At 44.7% G+C, this 24,233-nt stretch overlaps 2 protein-coding genes across 2 annotated transcripts; both read left to right on the top strand.

Annotated features, from left to right (window-relative positions):
• The first annotated feature begins 971 nt into the window (after positions 1–971).
• On the top strand, positions 972–1,901 carry LOC138749320 (apidaecins type 73-like). The gene has a single exon (XM_069910537.1). The coding sequence runs from the start codon at positions 972–974 to the stop codon at positions 1,899–1,901; it is 930 nt and encodes a 309-aa protein (XP_069766638.1).
• A 1,582-nt stretch (positions 1,902–3,483) lies between these two features.
• tbl2 (transducin beta like 2) lies at positions 3,484–21,995 on the top strand. Its single transcript, XM_069912105.1, has 7 exons — positions 3,484–3,643; positions 10,638–10,768; positions 14,384–14,568; positions 14,998–15,149; positions 15,654–15,780; positions 17,754–17,906; positions 20,627–21,995. The coding sequence occupies exons 1-7, from the start codon at positions 3,535–3,537 to the stop codon at positions 21,081–21,083; spliced, it is 1,314 nt and encodes a 437-aa protein (XP_069768206.1). The 5' UTR covers positions 3,484–3,534; the 3' UTR covers positions 21,084–21,995.
• Positions 21,996–24,233: the final 2,238 nt, after the last annotated feature.

A 24,233-nucleotide genomic window follows, 5' to 3' on the forward strand; every position in this document is an offset into this window, starting at 1 on the left:
ACAATAACAGTGATAAAGTTGAACCTATAATTTCAATTGCCTCTAGTTATTTATAATTCATTATCAGTGTACTTAACACGCTTACAATGTCAATATGGGGAACACAAAATAGGTTAAACGCTGGTCCTTGTTTATTATGTATTGACAGTAATTAGGACACATGCTTTGTTTTAAGAATCAAATTTGTCAATAGTAAAAAAAATTGAAAATGGAATATTGATACTTGCATGCAGAAAGCTCAATGTCAGAATCAGAATTTATTGTCATGTAATTTGTTGTTTAGCGGCAACAATAGTGCAAACATTTCTATAAACAGCCTTAAAAATTAAATAAAAATAGCGTAAAATAAGGCAGTGTCTGTGGTTCATTGTTCATTCAGCAACCTGATGGTGCTGTAAAGATGTTCTTGTGCCACTGAGTACTCAAGCTCCTGTACTCTTCTTCCCCCATTGGTAGCAGTGAAGAGGGCATGGGCTGGCTGGTTTGGTGGGGGGGGCGGGACCTTGAGGATAGAGTCTGCTTTTTAAAGACCTCACCCACCTCTTATAGATATCCTCGATGCAGTGAAGTCTGGTGCCTGTGATGTTGCAGACTAAGTTAACGATCCTCCCCTGGTGTTTTTTTCTTGTCCTGAGTATTGGCACCTCTATACCAGCAGCGATGCAACCAGGGGGTCCACGACCTAGGCTCAGACCAAAGGGTCCATGTCCCAGGCTCAGACCAGAGGGTCCACGTCCTAGGCTCAGACCAGAGGGTCCACGTCCTAGGCTCAGACCAGAGGGTCCACGTCCTAGGCTCAGACCAGAGGGTCCACGTCCTAGGCTCAGACCAGAGGGTCCACATCCCAGGCTCAGACCAGAGATGGCCACGTCCCAGTCTCAGACCAGAGATGGCCACGACCCAGGCTCAGACCAGAGGGTCCATGTCCTAGGCTCAGGCCAGAGGGTCCACGTCCCAGGCTCAGACCAGAGATGGCCACATCCCAGGCTCAGACCAGAGATGGCCACGTCCCAGGCTCAGACCAGAGGGTCCACGTCCCAGGCTCAGACCAGAGGGTCCACGTCCCAGGCTCAGACCAGAGGGTCCACGTCCCAGGCTCAGACCAGAGAAAGCCACGTCCCAGGCTCAGACCAGAGATGGCCACGTCCCAGGCTCAGACCAGAGATGGCCACGTCCCAGGCTCAGACCAGAGATGGCCACGTCCCAGGCTCAGACCAGAGATGGCCACGTCCCAGGCTCAGACCAGAGATGGCCACGTCCCAGGCTCAGACCAGAGATGGCCACGTCCCAGGCTCAGACCAGAGATGGCCACGTCCCAGGCTCAGACCAGAGATGGCCACGTCCCAGGCTCAGACCAGAGATGGCCACGTCCCAGGCTCAGACCAGAGATGGCCACGTCCCAGGCTCAGACCAGAGATGGCCACGTCCCAGGCTCAGACCAGAGATGGCCACGTCCCAGGCTCAGACCAGAGATGGCCACGTCCCAGGCTCAGAGCAGAGATGGCCACGTCCCAGGTTCAGACCAGAGATGGCCACGTCCCAGGCTCAGACCAGAGGGTCCACGTCCCAGGCTCAGACCAGAGGGTCCACGTCCTAGGCTCAGGCCAGAGGGTCCACGTCCCAGGCTCAGACCAGAGGGTCCACGTCCCAGGCTCAGACCAGAGGGTCCACGTCCCAGGCTCAGACCAGAGATGGCCACGTCCCAGGCTCAGACCAGAGATGGCCACGTCCCAGGCTCAGACCAGAGATGGCCACGTCCCAGGCTCAGACCAGAGATGGCCACGTCCCAGGCTCAGACCAGAGATGGCCACGTCCCAGGCTCAGACCAGAGATGGCCACGTCCCAGGCTCAGACCAGAGATGGCCACGTCCCAGGCTCAGACCAGAGGGTCCACGTCCTAGGCTCAGGCCAGAGGGTCCACGTCCCAGGCTCAGACCAGATGGTCCACGTCCCAGGCTTAGACCAGAGATGGCCACGTCCCAGGCTCAGACCAGAGATGGCCACGTCCCAGGCTCAGACCAGAGATGGCCACGTCCCAGGCTCAGACCAGAGGGTCCACGTCCCAGGCTCAGACCAGAGGGTCCACGTCCCAGGCTCAGACCAGAGGGTCCACGTCCCAGGCTCAGACCAGAGATGGCCACGTCCCAGGCTCAGACCAGAGATGGCCACGTCCCAGGCTCAGACCAGAGATGGCCACGTCCCAGGCTCAGGCCAGAGGGTCCACGTCCCAGGCTCAGGCCAGAGGGTCCACGTCCCAGGCTCAGGCCAGAGGGTCCACGTCCCAGGCTCAGACCAGAGGGTCCACGTCCCAGGCTCAGACCAGAGGGTCCACGTCCCAGGCTCAGACCAGAGATGCCCACGTGCCAGGCTCAGACCAGAGATGGCCACGTCCCAGGCTCAGACCAGAGATGGCCACGTCCCAGGCTCAGACCAGAGGGTCCACGTCCTAGGCTCAGGCCAGAGGGTCCACGTCCCAGGCTCAGACCAGAGGGTCCACGTCCCAGGCTCAGACCAGAGATGGCCACGTCCCAGGCTCAGACCAGAGATGGCCACGTCCCAGGCTCAGACCAGAGATGGCCACGTCCCAGGCTCAGACCAGAGGGTCCACGTCCCAGGCTCAGACCAGAGGGTCCACGTCCCAGGCTCAGACCAGAGATGGCCACGTCCCAGGCTCAGACCAGAGATGGCCACGTCCCAGGCTCAGACCAGAGATGGCCACGTCCCAGGCTCAGACCAGAGATGGCCACGTCCCAGGCTCAGACCAGAGATGGCCACGTCCCAGGCTCAGACCAGAGGGTCCACGTCCCAGGCTCAGACCAGAGGGTCCACGTCCCAGGCTCAGACCAGAGATGGCCACGTCCCAGGCTCAGACCAGAGATGGCCACGTCCCAGGCTCAGACCAGAGATGGCCACGTCCCAGGCTCAGACCAGAGATGGCCACGTCCCAGGCTCAGACCAGAGATGGCCACGTCCCAGGCTCAGACCAGAGATGGCCACGTCCCAGGCTCAGACCAGAGGGTCCACGTCCCAGGCTCAGACCAGAGGGTCCACGTCCTAGGCTCAGACCAGAGGGTCCAGGTCCCAGGCTCAGACCAGAGGGTCCAGGTCCCAGGCTCAGACCAGAGATGGCCACGTCCCAGGCTCAGACCAGAGATGGCCACGTCCCAGGCTCAGACCAGAGATGGCCACGTCCCAGGCTCAGACCAGAGGGTCCACGTCCTCGGCTCAGGCCAGAGGGTCCACGTCCTCGGCTCAGGCCAGAGGGTCCACGTCCCAAGCTCAGACCAGAGGGTCCAGGTCCCAGGCTCAGACCAGAGGGTCCACGTCCCAGGCTCAGACCAGAGATGGCCACGTCGCGAGCTCTGTCCAGCGACTGCTCCCAAGCTCCAGGGACGTCAACCACGCGCTGACGCAATTCCCCACCCCAGGGAGCTCACGATGCGCGCTGACGTGTGACAGGAGCCCCGCCTCCTCGCCGCAGCGTGCTGACGCCGCAGTGCCACGCGTACTGACGTGGCCGCGCTGCCGGGGTGAATGGAGCCGCTCGCTGTTCTGGCCCTCTCCCTGTTCCTCGGGGCGCTCATCTCGCTCATCTCGCTGGTGGTGAGCGTGTCGCGGAAGGCCCCGCCGCAGCAGAGTGACGGTAAGGAGCAGGACGGCCAACTGAGCTGCGGTGGTGGGCGGCCGAGGCCTTGGACGGGGCGGGACGTCAGCGTCCTCCCTTCTGCCTGGTCTGGGTCACAGCCCCAAGTGGGTACGTCCCACTCTTAAAGGGGCTCCTTTGGACTGGGTGAAGCCGTCATAGGGTTAGCCCCTGCTAAATCCGCCCGCATTAATCACCAGTCCTTTATCTTGAAGTAAAAACAGTCCTGGAGAAACTCAGCAGGTACTTTATGCAGCAAAGACATAACTAACATTTCGGGCTCAAGGAGTGGGAAAATGTGGACAGGCGTCCGAACAAACAGGTAAAGGGGGGGGGGGGTGAGGAGCACGGTCCCAAAGGCAGTAGGTAATAGGTGGAGAAGGGAGCAGCAAACGGTGGGGGTGAGGGATTGTTAGGTGAATTGAGTGGGTAGGGGGTGGAGAGCTGAGGGCAAGCAGTAAAGGGCAAAGGGATGGAGAGTGGGTTAGCAGAAACCAGAGAATCTGAGTTGGAGAGTGTGCCCAGGGGGAAAATTCCTCCAATTTGCAGGTGGTCTTGGTGGGATAAGTGCACGAGTTTGGGAGTGGGTTGCAGACCTGAAATGGTTGGCCACTGGGAGATCCCTGTCACTGATGCGGGCAGAGCGTCGGTGATCGGGAATCGCCCAGTCCTTTGCTTTGCTTGTTCAGGTATGCATGCAGATGCCTCTGAAATATCGTTTCCAGATAAATGAGCTAAGTCTGGTCAGATCGTCCAGATCTTGCACAACGCTTTCAAAGTAGCACCAAGTATGGAGGCGCTTCACAGGAACACTCGCACACAGAACTTGATACCAACACCCCTACTCTCCGCCTCCATCCTCTGACCTCCCCAACCCTCCACCTCCCTCCTCTGACCTCCCCAACCCTCCACCTCCCTCCTCTGACCTCCCCAACCCTCCACCTCCCTCCTCTGACCTCCCCAACCCTCCACCTCCCTCCTCTGACCTCCCCAACCCTCCACCTCCCTCCTCTGACCTCCCCAACCCTCCACCTCCCTCCTCTGACCTCCCCAACCCTCCACCTCCCTCCTCTGACCTCCCCAACCCTCCACCTCCCTCCTCTGACCTCCCCAACCCTCCACCTCCCTCCTCTGACCTCCCCAACCCTCCACCTCCCTCCTCTGACCTCCCCAACCCTCCACCCCCCTCCTCTGACCTCCCCAACCCTCCACCTCCCTCCTCTGACCTCCCCAACCCTCCACCTCCCTCCTCTGACCTCTCCAACCCTCCACCTCCCTCCTCTGACCTCCCCAACCCTCCACCTCCCTCCTCTGACCTCCCCAACCCTCCACCTCCCTCCTCTGACCTCCCCAACCCTCCACCTCCCTCCTCTGTCCTCCCCAACCCTCCACCTCCCTCCTCTGACCTCCCCAACCTTTCATCGACCCTTTGATCCTCCTAACCCTCCTCCTCCACTCTCTGGTTCCCCCAACCACCCCCCCCCCCACCACCTCCACCCTCTGTTTAACACTCCAACTTTCCCCAAATTCCTCCACCACACTGACTCCCAAATACTCTGACCCCTACTTGGCCATTACTATCCCCTGACTTTTCCCTTCGTCCCGCCTTGCCTTTGTCCCGCTCTGCCCACGTCTTAATGAGTTCTGTGCATGCCGCGAGGCCAAACTCTTCTTCCATTGCCTCCTTCTTCAGGCCTACTTCCACAACCTTAATTTTCCACCCCGCCCACTCAAAACCACTCCTGCTTTAAGCCTTTCCACTTGGACACCTCCTTCTGGCCAGCTGCCCACTGTGGATCATTTTAGTTCCAATTGCTGCTGAGACATTAACTGTCTCGATTTCACTCCCCTCTCTTATTCTAATCTCACCTCCTCTGAATGTTCTGCCCTCCACTCACTCATACATCAGAATGCTCTTTATCAACTATAGTTTGGCATTTAACATTATCATTTCCTCAAAACTGACCAGCAAACTCAAAGACTTAGAAGTTAACACCCCACTGCATAATTGGATCATGATTTCCTCTATTCTAGACCACAATCAGTGAAGATTGAGAAGAACTTCTCCACAATCTCCATCAGTTTCAGTGCACCACAGGACTGTGTTCTTAGCCCTCTGCTCTATTTACTTTATTCCTATAACTGTGTAACTCGGTACAACAATAACACCATCTTCAAATTTGCTGACAATACCAAAGTGGGTTGTATAAAGGGAAGTGGATGAGTCAGTATACAGAATGGAGATTGAAAACATGGCTGAATGGTGCACCAACAACAGCCATGTATGCAATGTCACCAAAACTAAGGAGCTGATTGTTGACTTCAGGAAAGGAAAGCCAATCCAGTGATCAATGGGGAATCAGAGGTGGAGAGGGTGAGCAAATTTAGGTTCTTGAGAGTCACTATCTCAGAGGATCTTTCCTGGACCCAACATACCAATTGCATCGTGAAGAAAGCACGTTGGTGCCTCTACTTCCTCAGGAGTTTGCCGAGGTTTGATGACACCAGAAACCCTGGCAAATTTCTACAGAGATGTGGTGGAAAGTGTGCTGACCAGCTGCGTCACGGTCTGTTATGGGAATGCCAATACATTGAGTGTAAAGTCCTCCAAAAGGTAGTGGATACTGCCTAGGACATGGGCTAAACCCTCCCCATTATTGAGTAAACCTTCAGGGGACGCTGCTGTCAGAGGGCAGCAGCAATCATCAAAGACCCACACCACCTAGCACACGCTCTGTTCTCGCCACTGCCATCAAGAAAGAGGTATCGGTGCACCGTGCACCGCCAGATTCAGGAACAGTTGCTACCCCATCCTCAACGACAAAGTCAATCTGAGACTCATTTAAGGACTCTTGTGGACTTTATTGATTGATATTCTTTGTTCTCTCTGTCTTGCACAGTCAGTTTGATTACATTTGTTATCTGTTTGTTCTATTTGATTACATTTTTACGCTGTGTACAGTTTATTTTTGCACTACTGATTTATGGTAATTCTACTACATCCTCAGGAAAAAGGAATCTCAGGGTTGTTTGTTCCCTGATAATAAATCTGAATCTTCAAAAAAAAAACGAATGTACCTTGATGAAGGGCTCGAGCCTGAAATGTTGGTTCTGTATCTTTACTTTTGCTACCTGAAGTGCACTTTTGACCTGCTGAGTTTCTCCAGCATTGCGTTTTTACTTCAATCATAGTGTCTGCACCAAAGAAGTTGCTATTTGGCATTAGACCAAAATGTCCATGGTGTGCCCAAATGGATGGAAACATTGAGAGGTAGGAATGTAATGTAATTGAAGGTCCATTACTTTCGAGGCAGATACTCCCAATTCCCTAACCTGGGGTAACATTTTCCCTGGTGGACGTATCATTTCAACCCAATTAGGATCTTGTGCATTTCAATGTGGCCGTCTCTCTCTTTTAAAAAAAAATTAGTGAAAAGTTCTGTCTTGCTCAGCCTGTCTGCGAGTGACTGATCTGCTATCTAAGGAAATAATTTGGTGCTTGATCAGGTGGACTCTCAATTTAGAAAGAGTGGAGGAAATGAAAGGTTTTGGTGAAAACTGTGTGTTCCTTTTGTAGATTTGGAAACTGGTGTGTTAATTTTGAATAATGGTGCAGTTGTATCTTCCAATGGTTATGGAGAGGTCCTAACAATCAACCAGGGTTGCTTCCTTGAATGACTCCTGCTGCTTTTAGACTTGAGCAGATCTTTGTTTTTACAAATGGCCTTTGCCCTAATCTAGAATTTTCTCTGCTAATCTACCTTTTCCACAACTATGTTGAATAGAATTATAATTGTTAACACTAGAATGCCCCTTTGAAACTCACTTTGTTTGGCCTTCGGTCTGATTCTCTTGTCCACTGGCTGAAGTATTAAGAATTCTCTATAACTTCTGCATGTTTTTCACTGAGGTAGTAAGAAGTAGGAGGAAAAGGTTAGGGCGAAGCCTTAACAGTGTCTGCCATCGGGACTGGACCAGGATTCAAATCCTGCACTGTCAGAAGTTTGTACGTTCTCCCCATGTCTGCGTGGGTTTTCTCCCACCGTTCAAATAACATACTGGGGATGTAAGTAATGGGCTATAAATTGGGCGGCATGGGCTCATAGGCCGAAATTATGCTGTATATCTAAATTAAAATTTAAAAAAAAACACTTGGGGCATCAAATCTAGAACCCCTCCCCCACAGATTTCAAAGAACATGTAAAGGGCAAAACATGTCAGATACAGGTAACTTGTTCAAGCAGAAGGGTATGGAAAGCCCAGAGGTAAAAATAAAAAGAGTATTAATGTAGAAAGGAGAGGGTATGAGCAAGAAAAAATAAACGTATATATAGAAAAAATGTGTAGGTGGTAAAAGGGATAGAAAAGTGAACACTGGAGTGGGGTGGAAATAAATATGATCCAAAAAAAATTGCTGCATTTTTGTATGAATGAAGGATGATGCTCAAGCTGCAGTTAAGTAGTGTGGTTTTTGACCTTTTATATTTATTTTTCTATTCCTCATGCCTTGCATGTTAATTATGCTTAAATTGATGTTAGAGTGTATTTATTATATACCTAGGAACCTGCAACAAATAAGGCTTTCATTGCGTCTGTACATTAGGGTGATTAGGTCTGTCACTGGGCAACACGGTTAGTGCAATGCTGTACGGCGCCAGTGATTGGCATCGGGGTTCAAATTCTTCACTGTCTGTAAGGACATTCTCCCCTTTTCTGCATAGGTTTTCACTGAGGGCTCCGGTTTCCTCCCAGATTCGAAACGTACCAGGGATTGTTAGATACTTGGGAGTAATTGGGCATCATGGGCTCGTTGACCGAAATGGCCTGTTGCTGTGCTGTATGTTTAAATTTAATTTTAAAAATTATACTTGCGCTTGTGGCAAGAAATTCTTCATTCATTCATAAAAATGTGAGAGGGATGAATTATCCATAGGTGAAGAACTTTTGAATGTAGATAAATCACTTGATTCTTATGAAGTGTATCTCAAGAAACTAGCAAAGAAATAGTAAGGGCTTCCTGCTCTCAGCCCTGTGGATCCACTTCAGAATCTATTTCCTGAAACAGGAATCTGAAGATAACTTCTTGCATCCGTGTTGGGACAAATTCGAAGCTCTGTCCTGGAGCTTCCACATGACAAAGGACATTCTTGCAACCTACCAGAAGTCGATGTTTTTTTTCCTAGATTGGGATAAAGCTCACCATTCAGTTTTAGGTATTTATGTTGTACTCATTTCCCTCCTACTGCTTGTGCTCCATTGAAATCTGGGGTTTGATCTGCTTTACCATCTCTTTAACTAATTAGTTTATCTTATAATTTATTCAGAAATGTTTGGTATTGATATATTTCACATGCTACACTAAAGTATTTCAAATACCAAACAGTCACAACCTGCGGTAGTGCCTGCCTTTGGTAAACTTATGCCTCTCATTTTGTTGTTTTAGATTGGTCCCAGTGTTTGAGCTACCAAAAGAAAATAGACACACACACCGAGAGCAGTTCATTTTATACAAATGTTTATTACAAATTCAAAAGCTGATTTCAAACTACAATATGCAAGCCCTTCCCAACTATACTTATCAACGCCTGGACTGGTCCTAACTGCCGAAGCGAGGCAACGACTGCACACTTGCAGTAGGTTGTCAGGGCGCCGGTAGCAGCTTCTCCACCTCCCCTGACCGGGACGTTGGCTGGACTCTAGAAGTTCTTCTTGCTGAGAGATGTTGCCACCTCTCGGAGAGTCTCAAACTTCAGCAGGGGGACCATGGCTTATATTACCCAAAAACTGCTTACCCAAGCACCTATTCCCAGCACAGCAAGAAAGATAAGCGAGCAAGCTAGCATGCCTAGGCTTCTATCGAATAACATAATTTTCAGCTTATCAATTTGAATACAATGGTTTATTTTGCATCAAGGCTAGGCCTCTGACAGTCTGTGACCAAAACAAGCAGGAAGAGTAAATGTTCCTGGTACACAGATGTCCTTTCGTCAGATAACAGCATCTCTGGTCCCTCGGAGGAATTTAGCTTATGTCTGCTGATTCTAAAAACAAGCAGGTTCTCAGCCTTGCAGAAGCAAAGGGTGCAAAAGTAAAAAACAACACAGTTAGAATCTTCCATTACAGTGCCCAGATTTTTTTGGAAATGGTGCAGATTCTCTCTTCGTGCCCTTTTTCCTGCCAGCTTTGTTGCTACTGCTGGTCCTATCAGTCCTCTCAGCTGTTAGGATTTCCCCTACACTCATGACTGCTGTGTATCCTTGCACCTGGCTCTCAAAGTCAGTGGTTTTTCTCAGACGTGCTTTGTCTCTTCTGTTTAATTTGCTTAACGCCCATCCTTTGATTGGTCTTGCTAATTAAATTTTTAAATTTTGCTATATGATGAAAATGCAGATTATAACTAAGTTTGCTTTACTTTAAAAATTCAACCATGTTTTTGGAAAAGATAACTTTTCAGACTTCTCCCTAATTTATAGTAAGTTTGAATTACATATAATATAAAACAAACATGCTTTCTCCCTTCAATGAATCTTTCAACTAAGCTTTTGAAGTTGTCCTTTAAATTTGTCAAATACTTCGTAAATTCACCAAGAACGTATGATTAAAATTTGAAGAAGAAGCATAATATCTATTTGTAATCTTAAATGCCGTTGATGCAGAGAAATTTTGCATATTTTCTGTATATCCTGACAGCTAAAGATGCCATTGCAAAGGGGAAAGAAAACAATAAATTCCAGGCCCAGAGTCTGAGGAAATGCCAAGGCCCTAGGAATTTGTGATGAGAGGATTGTGGTAGTGTATGTGTTACTAAGCTGTGTTAAAGATGGTTTCGTCCTCTGTTTTGAGAAAATTGTGCTTTTAATCATTCATGTGTGAAATGTGATGTAGTGTCTTTGAATGTGCTTACATTGGGGTTGCTGAACACCACTCTCGGTAGCTCTTTAATTGAACTGTAATAAAAGACCGGAGAATTGAAGTTTCTGTAATTTTATTTCAGAACACAGTAAAGTCAGTAATGGTGTTAATGAGAAAAATGTGGCATCAAAGAAGCAAAAGCTGCTACGTTCACGCAAAGAAAAAATTCAACAGCATGTGTTTACTCACCCATTGTTGGCCGCTTCGCTGAAGGTAAGGAACTTTGAAGTTGTATAACACACCATTACCGAATTCACCAGAGGTCACGGTGATCACTGAGAATGGGAAGTTCACAACAAAATCTGGATTATTACAGTGGTCCCCTTGAGAAAATAATTTAAAGGATTATCTAGATTCCAACCTTTTACATGCCTGAAAGTTGTTTTGGCACTCTGGACAATCTAACAAGTCGTGTTGCACAGGGCAGTTTGTAAGAATTAATAATCCAAAAGCAAGATGCTGAAATCTGCGACAGAACAGAAAATATCTGAAATATGAAGACAGAAGTAGAGATAATGTTTCAAGTTGATTACATTGAATTTTATATTTTGATGTAATTGTTTAGGTCATTGCCTCTCTTCACATTTTGCAGAAGAGTTTATGACTGGAAGCTTGCTAAGCCTCTGGATTTGCACACAGCATTCCAAGTGCAGCCAAACCAAAGTTTTATATGGCTGTAATATGACTTCCTTATATTTATCCTGAGTTCCCTGCCTGATTAAGGCAAGCATGCCACAAACATACTTGCTTGGGCCTTTCATTGATCTGGACCCGCCTGCTGTTAACTGTTTGCATTCCCATTACATTTGAAGTGCAAAACCTTGCGCTTGTTCAGATTATACTCCATCTGCCATTTCTCTGCCCATATTTGTAACGTATCTGTATCCTATGTATTCCTGATTGTCCTTTATTAAACTGTCCACAACTCCACTGATCCTTCTATAATCAGCATACTGTACTTACTAACCTGTCCACCTACTTTTTTACCCAAGTCATTTACATAGATCAAGCAACAGGGGATGCAACCCTGTTGCCTGAAACATCACTTGTCACAAACCTCCAGCCTGAATAACAGCCTTCCACCCCCATCCAGGCATCTTTAGGCCAGGCAGTTTTTTAACCAAGCTGTTCACTTCCCCTGGATCTCATGAATTTGCATTTTCTGAATCAGCCCACCATTATAAAACTTCTTAAGACTCTTGGTTATAATATGTATGTTCACACTATGACGCTGCCACAAAACACCAAATTTCATGACTTGTTCATGACAATAAATTCTGATTACCAATGTCCACAAAGATGGCATTCACTCGAACCATCTTTGTCACCACTTGAAAGAAAAACTAAGTTTGGTTATGTTGACTTCTTAATCTATGACTTTCAAAATGTGCATAAATCTTATCCCTAACTATCCTTTCCACTAGCTTTCCAACCACCAATGTGAGCCTTACAGGCCCATAATTTCCTGGATTATCTTTTTTTCCCCATCTTGAAACAAAGATACAACATTAGCTACTTTCCAGTTCTCTGGGATCTCTGCTGTCCAATCATGAAAATGCCCCAGCAATCTTAATGCTCTTGAAAAGACCCAGCACCACCTCTTTTTATTGGGGTGGGGGGGGGGAATAGTAATATGGAATGAATTGTACGCATGTTTTATTGTTTATATCTTGGGTAGAACTCCCCAGCATTAGTATTGTGTATTTATAGACATCAAGATGGTTGCACATTCTATGACTGCTGGAGGCACTTTCTTAACATCAGGCATATTTTAGTTGACATAGTTTACAAGCAGGGAGATAAAACAATCGTAGTAATAGTTCCTTCAGTTTTGGAGTAGGTATTCTTGTCATTTGTTTGTCTGCTGAAACTTGCCCTAAAGATGAAATTTGACAAGGGTCTATCATCTTTTCAAGCCAGTGAGTTTCAGACTCCTACAGCCACCTGGGTGAAATTATTTTTCCTCTTAATCCTACTTATTGAATCTGTTTTTTTTTCCCTTTTACCAATGAAAATTATCAACGTGCCTCTTAATTTTTCATATATACTCATGTAATAGTCAAGTTTTTGGGACCAATTTTTCGGGTCAAATTTTAGACAGATACTAATTTTGACTGAGGTAAGTACCTGCGTCGTTCAAGACATGGGGAGCTCGGATGGCCAGGACTGGGTGGTAAGTCTGCAGTTGGAGTGTCGGGAGCACAGATGGGCAGATGGCCGAGGCGTCGAGAGCTCGGATGGCAGTTGCGTCATCGGGAGCTCTAGTGGGCAGGCGGCCAAGGTGAGGATTTGCAATGGGGGTATCGGGAGCTCTGGTGGGAAGGCAGTCAGGGTGTCGGGAGTTCGGATGGCCGGGCAGGTGGTCGGGGTATTGGGAGCTCAGAGGGATGGGTGGCTGAGGTGAGGGTTTGTGGTTGGGACGCTGGGAGCTCCGGTGGGCAGGCGGCCAGGGTGAAGGTTTATGGTCGGGGCATCAGATGCTCATATGGTCGGGCAGATAAAGCGTCGGGGTGTCAGAAGCTTGGATGGGTGGGTGGTCAGGGCCAAAAGTAGGGGGAAGTTGAGTTTTACATGGGATATATGAAAAATGCTCAATTTTGGGGGGCCAAAAAAAGGGAGGGGATCAACTTCTGCATGGGATTGATTACTACACGAGAATATACAGTATGTACTCTGATCAGGCCAACTCAGTTCTATTTCAAAGTAAGTAACTCTAGTTTGTCCAATAATTTCCCAGACACAATTTTTCCAATCTGGCAACATCTTTCTACCTCTCCAACACAATTTCATATTAGCTCTTCAAAGCAAAAATTAATGAATCAAATCATGAAATAATTAACTACTTTATTTCACTCTATCTTGAATATGCAGAAACTCACAGATTTCTGCATGTTGCAGATGCTGGAACCTGAACCAAACACAATCTGCTGGAGTAACTCAGTAGGTCAAGCAGCATCATTGCGAGAAAAGGACTGGTCAGTGTTACAAGCCAAAACCCTTTTAAAGAGTTTTGATTTGTAACAGGATTATTACCTTTTCTCCCACTAATGCTGCTTTAACTGTTGAACTCCTCTGGCAGATTGTGTTGAAATTTCAATCCATATACTTTCATGTTTGGGTGATTATACGTATACCCCACTTTACAAAACTAGAGCGTTCCTCGAGGGTGGTAAGCTGAAATGGCATGAAGCGAAGACCCATTCACTACTATTGAAGATTATTTTCATAAAAGCGAAAACCCATTCAAAGCTCATTAAAATCCTTTCCTAAAAGCAAACACAGGTTTCTTCATAAAGGTGAGTTTCCATAAAACATAATTGTAAATTGGGGTACACCTGTATTTGAAAAGAAACAATTTTATAACGCCCACAAATATTTGTCTCAATAAAAAGAGTTTTTAAATAAAGATCATTCAACATTTCCAACTGAACCATAAACGTCTTAACAATTCTGATGACCCTTGCAACCTTTGGTTTGAAAAGGTTAGGGTTTGTTTCCGTTACAATTTGAACTCTTGTTGTTCACAGTTAGACAGCCTTTCCTTTTTATAATTGCCTTGCATTAACTCTGCAACATAATATGTGTATGGAAAGGTAGAAAATGCTTATTATTTATAAATTGAGGAAACTTCATTAATCGTGCTGGTGTGTATTTTAACTGCTGACAATCAGAAGCAAACTTGCAGAATGAAATTAAAGCACTTTAAATATTGTGTTTTTCCAAATCCCTTTTGAATAGAAATGTTGTTTGCTGATTAAAAGTGAAAGGAAACATAAGTGAGGCATGCTTTATCTGGAAAAAACTTGAGTTGTAATTTTTCTTTTCAAGGGCCACACTGGGAATGTTAGCTGCCTAGATTTTAGTAGCAATGGGAAGTACCTTGCGTCCTGTGCTGACGACCGTACAGTTCGGATTTGGAGTACAAAAGATTTTCTTGAACGTGACCACCGTTGTATGCGAGCTAATGTTGAACTTGACCATGCTACACATGTGTGCTTCAGCCCTGACTCAAGGTAAAATAGTGTATTAAAATATGTAAAGAAGGTGTTGGCATCTTGTTCTTTTCTCCTTGCTTAAGTTTGGGCATGTCTTTTAACATTTGTAGTTATGTGCCAAAGAAAAATATTATTCAAACTGTTCTGTGTGGATCATGTAGAATTGAACTTAGTTGGGTTAATTGTGACTTGGGGGAAATAACATTGGCAGTTTTCACTCAAATGTGCAATTGCCACCAGTTATAATCCTTCCTTGTTTGGTCATTCTTAGATAATGGTCTATTCACAGGGATGTGAAATGAGTTGCCATGCTTCCCTCCCCACAAGAAATATTGTCAATGCTAGACTGAAATTATGGAGTTTTGGATTGGGAAATTATATATGTAAACCTATGTTGGGATTCTGCAGTGTGTTAATGTAATTTTCTTTTTAATTCTGTCACTGAAGAGCCTTCATCACATGGCTAGCAAATGAAGAAACGATCCGTGTTTTTAAAATGATAAAAAAGGACGATGGTTCGTTCACATTTACCGCTGCACCTGAAGACTTCCCAAAGAGACACAAAGCCCCCATCGTGAACATTGGAATTGCAGAAACAGGTGTAGTTCGATTTTTAGAGCTCACCCATTGGCTGGCTTGTTTGGACAAGTTTCAACTAGTTCTTGATTAATATATCTACCTCCTATAGACATTTCGAATAATTTGTAAATTTTGTTCGGAAATATTATTCTTCTATTGCCAAAGGCTGTCTGTTGCATAAATAATTATTTCACATTCCACCCTCACCCCCCCCCCCCCCACCCCCCACCAAACAAGCACTTGAATCTCCAAATCATTTTGGGCTAAATTCTGAATTGTGTGACAGAGATGTGAAATGACTTGCCATGCTTCCCTCCCCACAAGAAATATTGTCAATGCCAAATTGAAATTATTGATTTTTGGATTGGGAAATTGTATATGTTAACCATGTTGGGACTCTGCAACATTAGTGCATTGCAAGTTTGATTACCCATTGCAATTCAACAGACAATCATCTGTGAATACTCTGAACAGAGAAAAATGTATATGGATCAAAATGTAATATGTATCTATTTCAATGTTAGGAAAGTTCATTATGTCTGCCTCCAGTGATACTACCATCCTCATCTGGGATTTGAAAGGAGAGGTTCTTGCTACAATTAACACTAATCAGATGAACAATGCTTATGCAACTATATCTCCTTGTGGAAGGTCAGTGTCCTGCAGTTTTGCTATTTTCGTTTCTCAACATTGGGATTGCTGTGTTTAAAAACTCTTGATACAGTACATAATCTTTTATCTGAAACCCTTGGGACCAGACACTTTTTGGAAATGGAATTTTTCAGATAATAGAATAATAGCAACAGGATGTTAAGTGATTTCGCTGATTTCAGATTTGCACGAAACAAAGACAGACTCCAACTAGAAGAGTCTCTGGACTGGGGGGGTGGGGGTGGCGGCAACGCTGGACGGGCAGGTGGTAAATGAAGTGAGATAAAGATAGACAAAATTACTAGTGTACTTTTTATTTTTAAGAAAAAAACTCTCTCAAGCTAAGCTAAACACCTGAAAATATGGTGATCATCATCTTCAGGTTGGAGTCTTTTTAAAGACTTCTTCCATTGTCATCGGGCTCCCGAGCAGGAGTGGGGACTGTAGTCAGAGACCAGCGGCGGCAATTGGGAGGTGTTGGGGACTGGCGGCCATCCACATTGAAAAATTCTGGGCAGGAGTGGGGACCTCGGGCTCCCAGCATGTCTAACTGGTAAGAGCAATGAGATAAGGAGCAGGACAGGGTTAGGTCGCGTTGGGTCACGTTTGGCGCCAAAAGCGAGCTTTGGCGTGCAGGCGACATCCATGGAAAAATATGTTCGGTTTTCGGAAGTTTCGGTTTTCAGAATTTCGGATAAAAGATTATGTACTTGCGATTAAAAATACAGAAGTGCTGGAGGTACCCAGTACGTCTTGCAGTGTCAATAGATGATAAAGCTATATTACTGATGTTTCGGGCCTGAGGCCTTCATCAAGATATGAGAAAAAGCAGGCAGGCATCTGGATGAATACTGAGGAGAGAGAGAGAAAGAGGAGGAAGAATGATGGGAGAAGTACAGACCAACAGACAAAAGGTGATATTTGGATATAGAGAAGAGGCCATGAGAAAGAAAAGGTGAGAATTGATAGAGGGGAAGGGGAGGTTGGTTGGGGTAAATGTAGAGCTGTGGTAAAGGAGGCAAGGAAAGGAAAAAGGAGAGAGAGACAGAGCTACCGGAAAGGAGGGGTGATGAATGGAAACTGGAAAATTCAATGTTAACAGCATTTGGTTGGAGGGTGCCCAGATGGAATATGAGGTGTTGGTCCTCCAATTTCTGGGTGGTCTGAGTCTGGCAGTGCATGAGACCATGGATAGGCATGTTGGCAAGAGAATGGGACGGGGAATTGAAATGGGCTGTCACTGATAGATCTCCGCTCTTGTGGTGGAAAGAGCAGAGATGCTGAACGAAGTGATCTCCCGTCTCCATCCAGTCTCACCAAGAAGACCGCAACGGGAGCACCGGATGCAGTAAATGACCCCTGCAGATTCACAAGTGAAAGTTTCTTTGGAGCACATCCTTTACTCACAGCATTAGGTGCCAAAGGAGTCATGGAGGGAGCGGTCTCTGCAGAAGGCAGAGAGGGGAGGAGCAGGGAAAATGCATAGTATGAAATGGCGGAGTATGAGCTATTGGATGCGAAGGGGAATTCTATCCTTGTGGCACAGGGGACCATGGCAGATATCTGGATAATGGAGGATATAGGGGTGGTAGAGGGGAAGCCATGTTGTTTGAAGAAGGAGGACATCTCTAATGATCCAGTGTGGAAGACCTTGTCCTGGGAGCAGATGAATTGGAAGAATTGAGGAAAAGGGGGGCAGGGTGTGAAGAGGTGTAGTCCGGGTGGATGTGGGTAGGTTTGTAGAAGGGTTTGTCTCCAAAGGAGGAGAATGAGAGATCGAGAATGGGGAGGGTGTTGCCAGAGAAGGACCATGTGAATTTGAGATCTAATCAAACAGCATTTCAATGCTAGTGTTCCTTGGCTGTGTAAGAACAATTGCATCACGTTTTCACATGCTTTCACTGTCATCACATCCTCCAAGGACTTGTACACCTTTTAATTCCATAGGTTATGGTTCATTTTCCTTTCTGCAGATTTGTGGCCTCGTGCGGTTTTATAACAGATGTGAAGGTTTGGGAAGTATGTTTTAATAAATCGGGAGTGTTCCAAGAAGTGGTGAGAGCCTTTGATCTAAAAGGGCATTCAGCTGGGATTTACTCGTTTGCTTTTTCCAATGATTCCAGAAGGTAAGACCTACTTTTTGTGACCTGCTACATTGGCCTTGATTAGAAATCCAGCTATATTTTGAAATCTTGCAGAAAAATAATCCATTTCACTAGCAATGAGGTCAATCGGCCTATATGAACTCTTGGTATGTAGCCTAGAACTGTGTATGTACAAGTTGAATGATTTAAAAATATATATTTTCCTTGTATACCCATTAATAGTTTAGATTAAAATAGGGTAAAATTAAATTAAAAAAAAAATTTAGATGTACAGCATAGTAACAGGCCCTTCCGGCCCACATGCCTGTGCCACCCATTTTGACCTATTTAACCTACAACCCTCGTACATTTTGAAATGTGGGAGGAAACCCACATGGACACAGGGAGAACATATAAACTTATGGACAGTGCTGGATAAACCTTCATTATTATAAGGATAATAATTAAGTAAGGGTGGCTAATTCCCCAGGGCTTGATGAATGGGAAGCAAAGGATGTGATAGCTGGGGTCCTGAAGGGTACTTTTGCATCTTTATTTGCCTTCATTAAGAGTTTTTAATGATAGATGGTTGATATCTGGATTATGCTGCCAGAGGAGGTGGTAAAATCATATAAATCACGCATTTGGAGAGATGCTTGAATAGGAAAGTCAGAGAAGGATATTGATTTATTAAGGCCTAGTGTGTTAAGTGGACAAGACTTGGAGAGTTGAAGGGCCCAATTCTACGCTGCCCAACTCCGACTCAATAGTCTAAGTCCCCTTGTCCTCAACAGGAATATAAATAGAAACAGAGACCAGTGCCATAGCTATTAAATCATCTTTTTTGACTATTATCGAAGGTGGTGGGATTAAAAATTGGTACAGGATCTTAGTTTAAATTGTATACAAGGGCAGGTTATGGCATTTTGTATTGGATCTGAAATACAATTGCAAACAGAAGCACAGTTGGCGCAATAGTAAGTGCAACGCCTTTACAGCGCCAGCGATCGGGACCGTACAGGGATTTGAGTCTCGCGTTGTCAGTAAGGAGTTTGTACATTCTCCCCATGTCTTGGTGGGTTTTCTCTGGGGGCTCCGATTTTCTCCCACCATTCAAAAACATAATGGGGGCGTGGGTTATGGGGTGTAAATTGTGGCACTGACTCATGGGCCGAAATGGCCTTATACCATGCTGTATGCCTAAATTTAAATTGTCGAGATATTTGTATGCAACTGTATCCCTTTAAAGTTTTAAGAGCTTGGAGTGTAGAAGAGAAAGAGGCTGAGAAGTGATAGGGGAAGAGTTCATTAAACTAAGAAGGGTAGGGTCACCATTAGTCCTTTGCACTCTCCCCACCACTTTAGCTAATTTTGCAGATGGGTGCCTGAAAATGATTTTTAGAAGGAAACATAACATGTAAATGACACGGATGACAGTTGTAAATATTATTGTATTAAATAGAGGTGGATAAATAGATTACAGAAAGATCTAAATTATTGTATCATAGGTGTTTGTAGATGTACACAGTCTAATAAGTAAGATGGCTGAGCTGCAGGCACAAATCACCACATTAAAATTAGATATGGCAATAACCAAGACCTAGCTCAGGAAAGGAAACAGTTGATTGAGAGGAAATATAGAAGTGTGTTCAAATTCAACAAGGATCCAGATAGTAAACAAAACTTGGCAGTAGGTTTGAAAGCCAAAAGGCACAAATTTAAGATAACTGATTTAAAAAAAAATATAGAAAATACTCTAAATTCTGTTTTTTCTTGCTTTGGATAAGAGAATTAGCTTGACACAAAAACAAACCTTGTAGGGAGAATGAATAAAGATAGATGAGACTAATGTTCTATTTACTGCCACAAGTTTGAGCACATTACAACTTTGAGTTCATTTCTAGTTGGCTACTTACACTTCTCGTATCAGTTGGTTATAAAGCAAGATTTGTAAGGTGGCAACAAATTTTATTGTTGAAGTCAATGAGATCTCCGAAAAAATAAATTTTTGCTTGTGATTTGGAAGTATTAACTGGTTGGGTAAATGACACTGGGAACAATTTTTTTCCAAAAAGTCGGCTTCTTGAAAAGAAATTTGGAATTATGATAGACAACTTCAAGCTGAACACAAAAATAATTTCAGATTTGCTGTATCACGTAGGAAGATGGAAAAACATGAAATTAACCTTTATTGAATTTAGCAGGTTTGATCGGCCATTGACGCTGACTCATTGCGTTAGTTCAACTGACCTAAAAATGATTTGCTGCTGATATTCGTTTGTACTCAGCATCTGATGCCTCTCATGTCAGTGTCAAACACTAGTCGGCCAGCACTGATGGGTTCCAGTTGCCCTGACACCGCTTTTCCGCGGTCACAATGTCCTGATGAAATCTTTCGCCAGGTTCGTCATTGCACCAAGATCAGCGGGGAAGATGTCCAAGTACGAATGCAGAAAATGAATTTTCAATGACATGATACACTTCATGGTTTTGTAGGCTTGAAGTGGATTAAAAAAAATAGGTTATATCTAACAAAAATTTTGAAGTGATTTTTTTGATCAGCAGCCCCAAAATCCATAAAATACACCCAGAAGTGCTCAGGACGCAAAATCTTTGTTATCCAGTGTTATTGGTTTGTAGGCTAACCTATTTTTTTTTAATGGAAATTAGTAATTAGCTAGAATAGTTCAATCTAGTCTCAAAGATTGTCTTAAATAAATACAGACTATAATGATTAAAGTTGTTCATTGTTTCTTGGATAGAATGGCAACAATTTCAAAAGATGGCACCTGGAAGCTGTGGGACACGGATGTTCAGTATAAACAGCAGCAGGACCCATACTTGTTGTTGACGATGAAGTGTGATGTTTCTGATTCCTGCCGAATCGCTCTTTCTCCTGATGCCAGGGTGGTAGCTATCTCCAATGGTTTCAATATCACGGTGCACAATGCCAAAACGGGCAAGCAGGAGGAAGAATATGTAAATGTGCACGGGGAGGAGATTGCTGACTTGGCTTTTGATATCAACAGAAGGTTTTTGGTTTCCTGTGGTGATCGTGCTCTCCGGGTCTTCCACAATGTGGTTGGTTACCGTGCAGTTATTGATGAAATGGAAGGCGGACTAAAGAAAGCAACAACCAATGCAATGCGAGAGAGGTTGCAGCTACAGATTGATAGTGCAAAGAATGCGTTGGATGCATTTTGTACAAAGAAACAATAACACTGCCACAAACAAGGTTGCCTTCCATTTCCCGTGATTCTCTGAAGGCTCAGATGAATGTGTGTAACCTTACTCTAAGATATGCGATATGGCCAGTTTTCCTTGGCATTAAATTCCAGGTATCAGTGAAAGAACTGATCAAGAATCACTGGAATTGATGCCCAGGACTCAAACTTGACCTGTTTTGGGTGGAGCAGACTATCTACCACTGAGAATTTATACATTTTCAGACTTTGTCTTGGTCTTTCATTATTTTGGTTCACTGCAGCAATTGTCAGCTTTGTGGATTGGTTGTGCATTCATTTTGGAAATTGAGAATCCTGTGAGGACTTTTGAATTATTGACAATTGGTTTTAATTCTGTATTCAAGTGATGAATGTCCAAGATGTAAAATTGTGTTGAAACCATCATTATTTTTATACATCAAAGCCAAATGTTTCAGATGTGCAAACTCAAAATCGAAAGAGCAAACACGTAATTGGTGAGGATAGTTGAGAATTTAACTAACCTGACCAGCTAAACTTTTTTAGGTTTGTGACCTTGTTGCCCATCATTGCATCTCTGGTCTGTACTGACAAAGGTGCTACATAGAATCTTTGTATAGTAGCAGGAAAGTATTTCACACCACTTTAGAAATATTGCTTCATTTGTATGATTTAATGATGCTTTTTGGTCCTTAATTGTAAGTTTCTTCATATTTGTGGCTTGAAGTTTTTGGAATTTGTTCAGTGCCACTGTTTGTGCGCAGTGAAATTATTAATTTTGGTAATGAAATAATTAGTCATCAAGAAGCAGCAACCTTTGGTCTCTGAGTGCAACTAAGTTTAAGTAAGTATTTTGTTTGATTTTGGAGGGATACATATGTGGGACCCTATGACTTGGACACAATAATAAAGGATAGTCTTAACTCTGCTTTTAATGAAAGATTTCAAAATTTGTGCTGTTACTTAACACAGCAGTTACAGCAAGCTGCCTCTGCAGTTTCCCAGAGAATAAACTAAATGTGATGGGCTCAATGCCCATTACTTTGCACGAGGAGTGCCAGGAAGGTGGTTGCATACTGGAAATTCACAATGTGATTAAGTCCTCACTTTCATGTAATCAAACACGCTGTTGGCCTTTTGCTGCATTTTTATCTGTGTTTCTGCTTTTTATACCCCCCCCCCCCACCCCCCCCCCAACATTTCACTGACTGGCACTTCCTACAAGCAAATGTGGTTGGTCTGCAGTCAGGACATGCCTGTTGTAAACTGCATGCAACACCGATAGAATGCAATCTTGCGTGACACCTTTCTTTGCTGGTTCGTCAACGAAAAAATAATTTCCAAGTAGGCTTGTGATTTTATTGTTAGCATACTCACTGACAAAAGGCAAAGGAGGAAAAACCCAACACCCAACCCCAACCAACCAATTTTCCCCTGCAACCGTGTCTGCCTGTCCCGCATCGGACTTGTCAGCCCCAAACGAGCCTGCAGCTGACGTGGACATTGCCCCTCCCTAAATCTTCGTCCGCGAAGCCAAGCCAAAGAAGAAGAAGAAGAAAGACAAAGGAGGAAAAACCCAACACCCAACCCCAACCAACCAATTTTCTCCTGCAACCGTGTCTGCCTGTCCCACATCGGACTTGTCAGCCACAAGCGAGCCTGCAGCTGACGTGGACATTGCCCCTCCATAAATCTTCGTCCGCGAAGCCAAGCCAAAGAAGTTAAAACTGAGGGGGGTGCCGGCGAGGGGAGGAAATTGACCCCTGTTCTTCTCCACTGAAGTATTTTGGTGTGTGGTCATTAGCAACAAAATTATACGCTGCAAGTTCCCACAAACAATTACGTTATGTTAATTGAAGGATATCATTCGGGTAGGGTATCGGGGATGATGGATGGTCTTTTAGAGAGTGCTGTGGAATCTGAGGAAAGAGACTTAGTTTAATGACGTCTGGAAAAACTCCACCTCCGATAGATAACACAGCACTTCCTTGCCTCTGTGTTGTATTTTTGTGCTCCAGACTCGAAAGTGGGGCTTAAGACTAAGAATACCAACAAAGTCACATCTGGTGTGTATTCATACAATATTTTTATTTTGTATTTCTTATTTGTTTTGTTTATGTCTGGACATTTGTGATTGGCTTTATAGCTACCTTCACATTTTGCAGTGCTACTTTTTCTTTAGTCCTTTGACCAAAATTGGTGCTGGAAATGCAGTGTATTTAGAACCACGTAAAATTTCCATTTAATTTTGATGGTCTTGTATGATGAGTTGTAATTGAATCAGGCTTCATAATACCAGGGGCAGTGTTTGTGGTCATGTTTCTTCCAACAGCATTAATTGTATTTGGGCCAACAGCAGGTGGAAACACATATCAGTTCACATTGCCTTAAATAACAAAGCTATTTCCTAGTGACAGCTGTGATCAACTGTGTTTTAGTTAATGAGTATATGATGCCTCCATCTTCAGCCTTCTGCTGACCCAGAGTCGAGCAGCATGCTTTGCTGTGGCAGCCAGAAGTCGTAGTGGCAGTCCAATTTGTCGAAACAAAAGTAGGCCAGCAGACTGATTTTACTGCATTATATCTATTTTATTGTATTGAGAGCTGCCGTGGCAGTGTACAAGTGTACACTGCAATTAAAAACAGTAAAGACACTGGGTTTGAGCCCATCTGTCGCTCACACTTGGGCCACATGTTAGTCCAGCAGTCCCTCTTGCACAGAGGATAAAGTAGGCTACAGTTCTCCACTCTGCAGCCCTTCTATGTCGTGAAGCAGGCTGAAATTCACAACCAGGCCTTGGGCAGCAGAACTTGAAGCTCAAAACACAGTATTTCCCTGATGGGTTTTGGCAGCTAGCTTGCTGTCATGCTCTTTTGCTGGTTGTAAATGTTACAGCTATTCAGAGAAAATTTAAGAACTGTTTAAATAGATTAAATAACTTGAAAATAGATATTTAAATTTTTGTTTTCATTTATGGTTTTTGTATTTTGACTATGTGGAATAAAGAAAGATAAAACTTAACCTGGACTTTTTAAGAAGCACAAGGCTCGAGAAACTAGCAAGTCATACAATGCACTTTATATAGCAAAGATAAAGTTACATGACAATGTGCCCTTCCATTGCATTGTTAGTGTGAAAGCTGAAGGGCCAGATAGGTTTGTGTTT

Source organism: Narcine bancroftii, chromosome 14, assembly GCF_036971445.1.
Source record: "Narcine bancroftii isolate sNarBan1 chromosome 14, sNarBan1.hap1, whole genome shotgun sequence".
NCBI lineage: Eukaryota > Metazoa > Chordata > Chondrichthyes > Torpediniformes > Narcinidae > Narcine > Narcine bancroftii.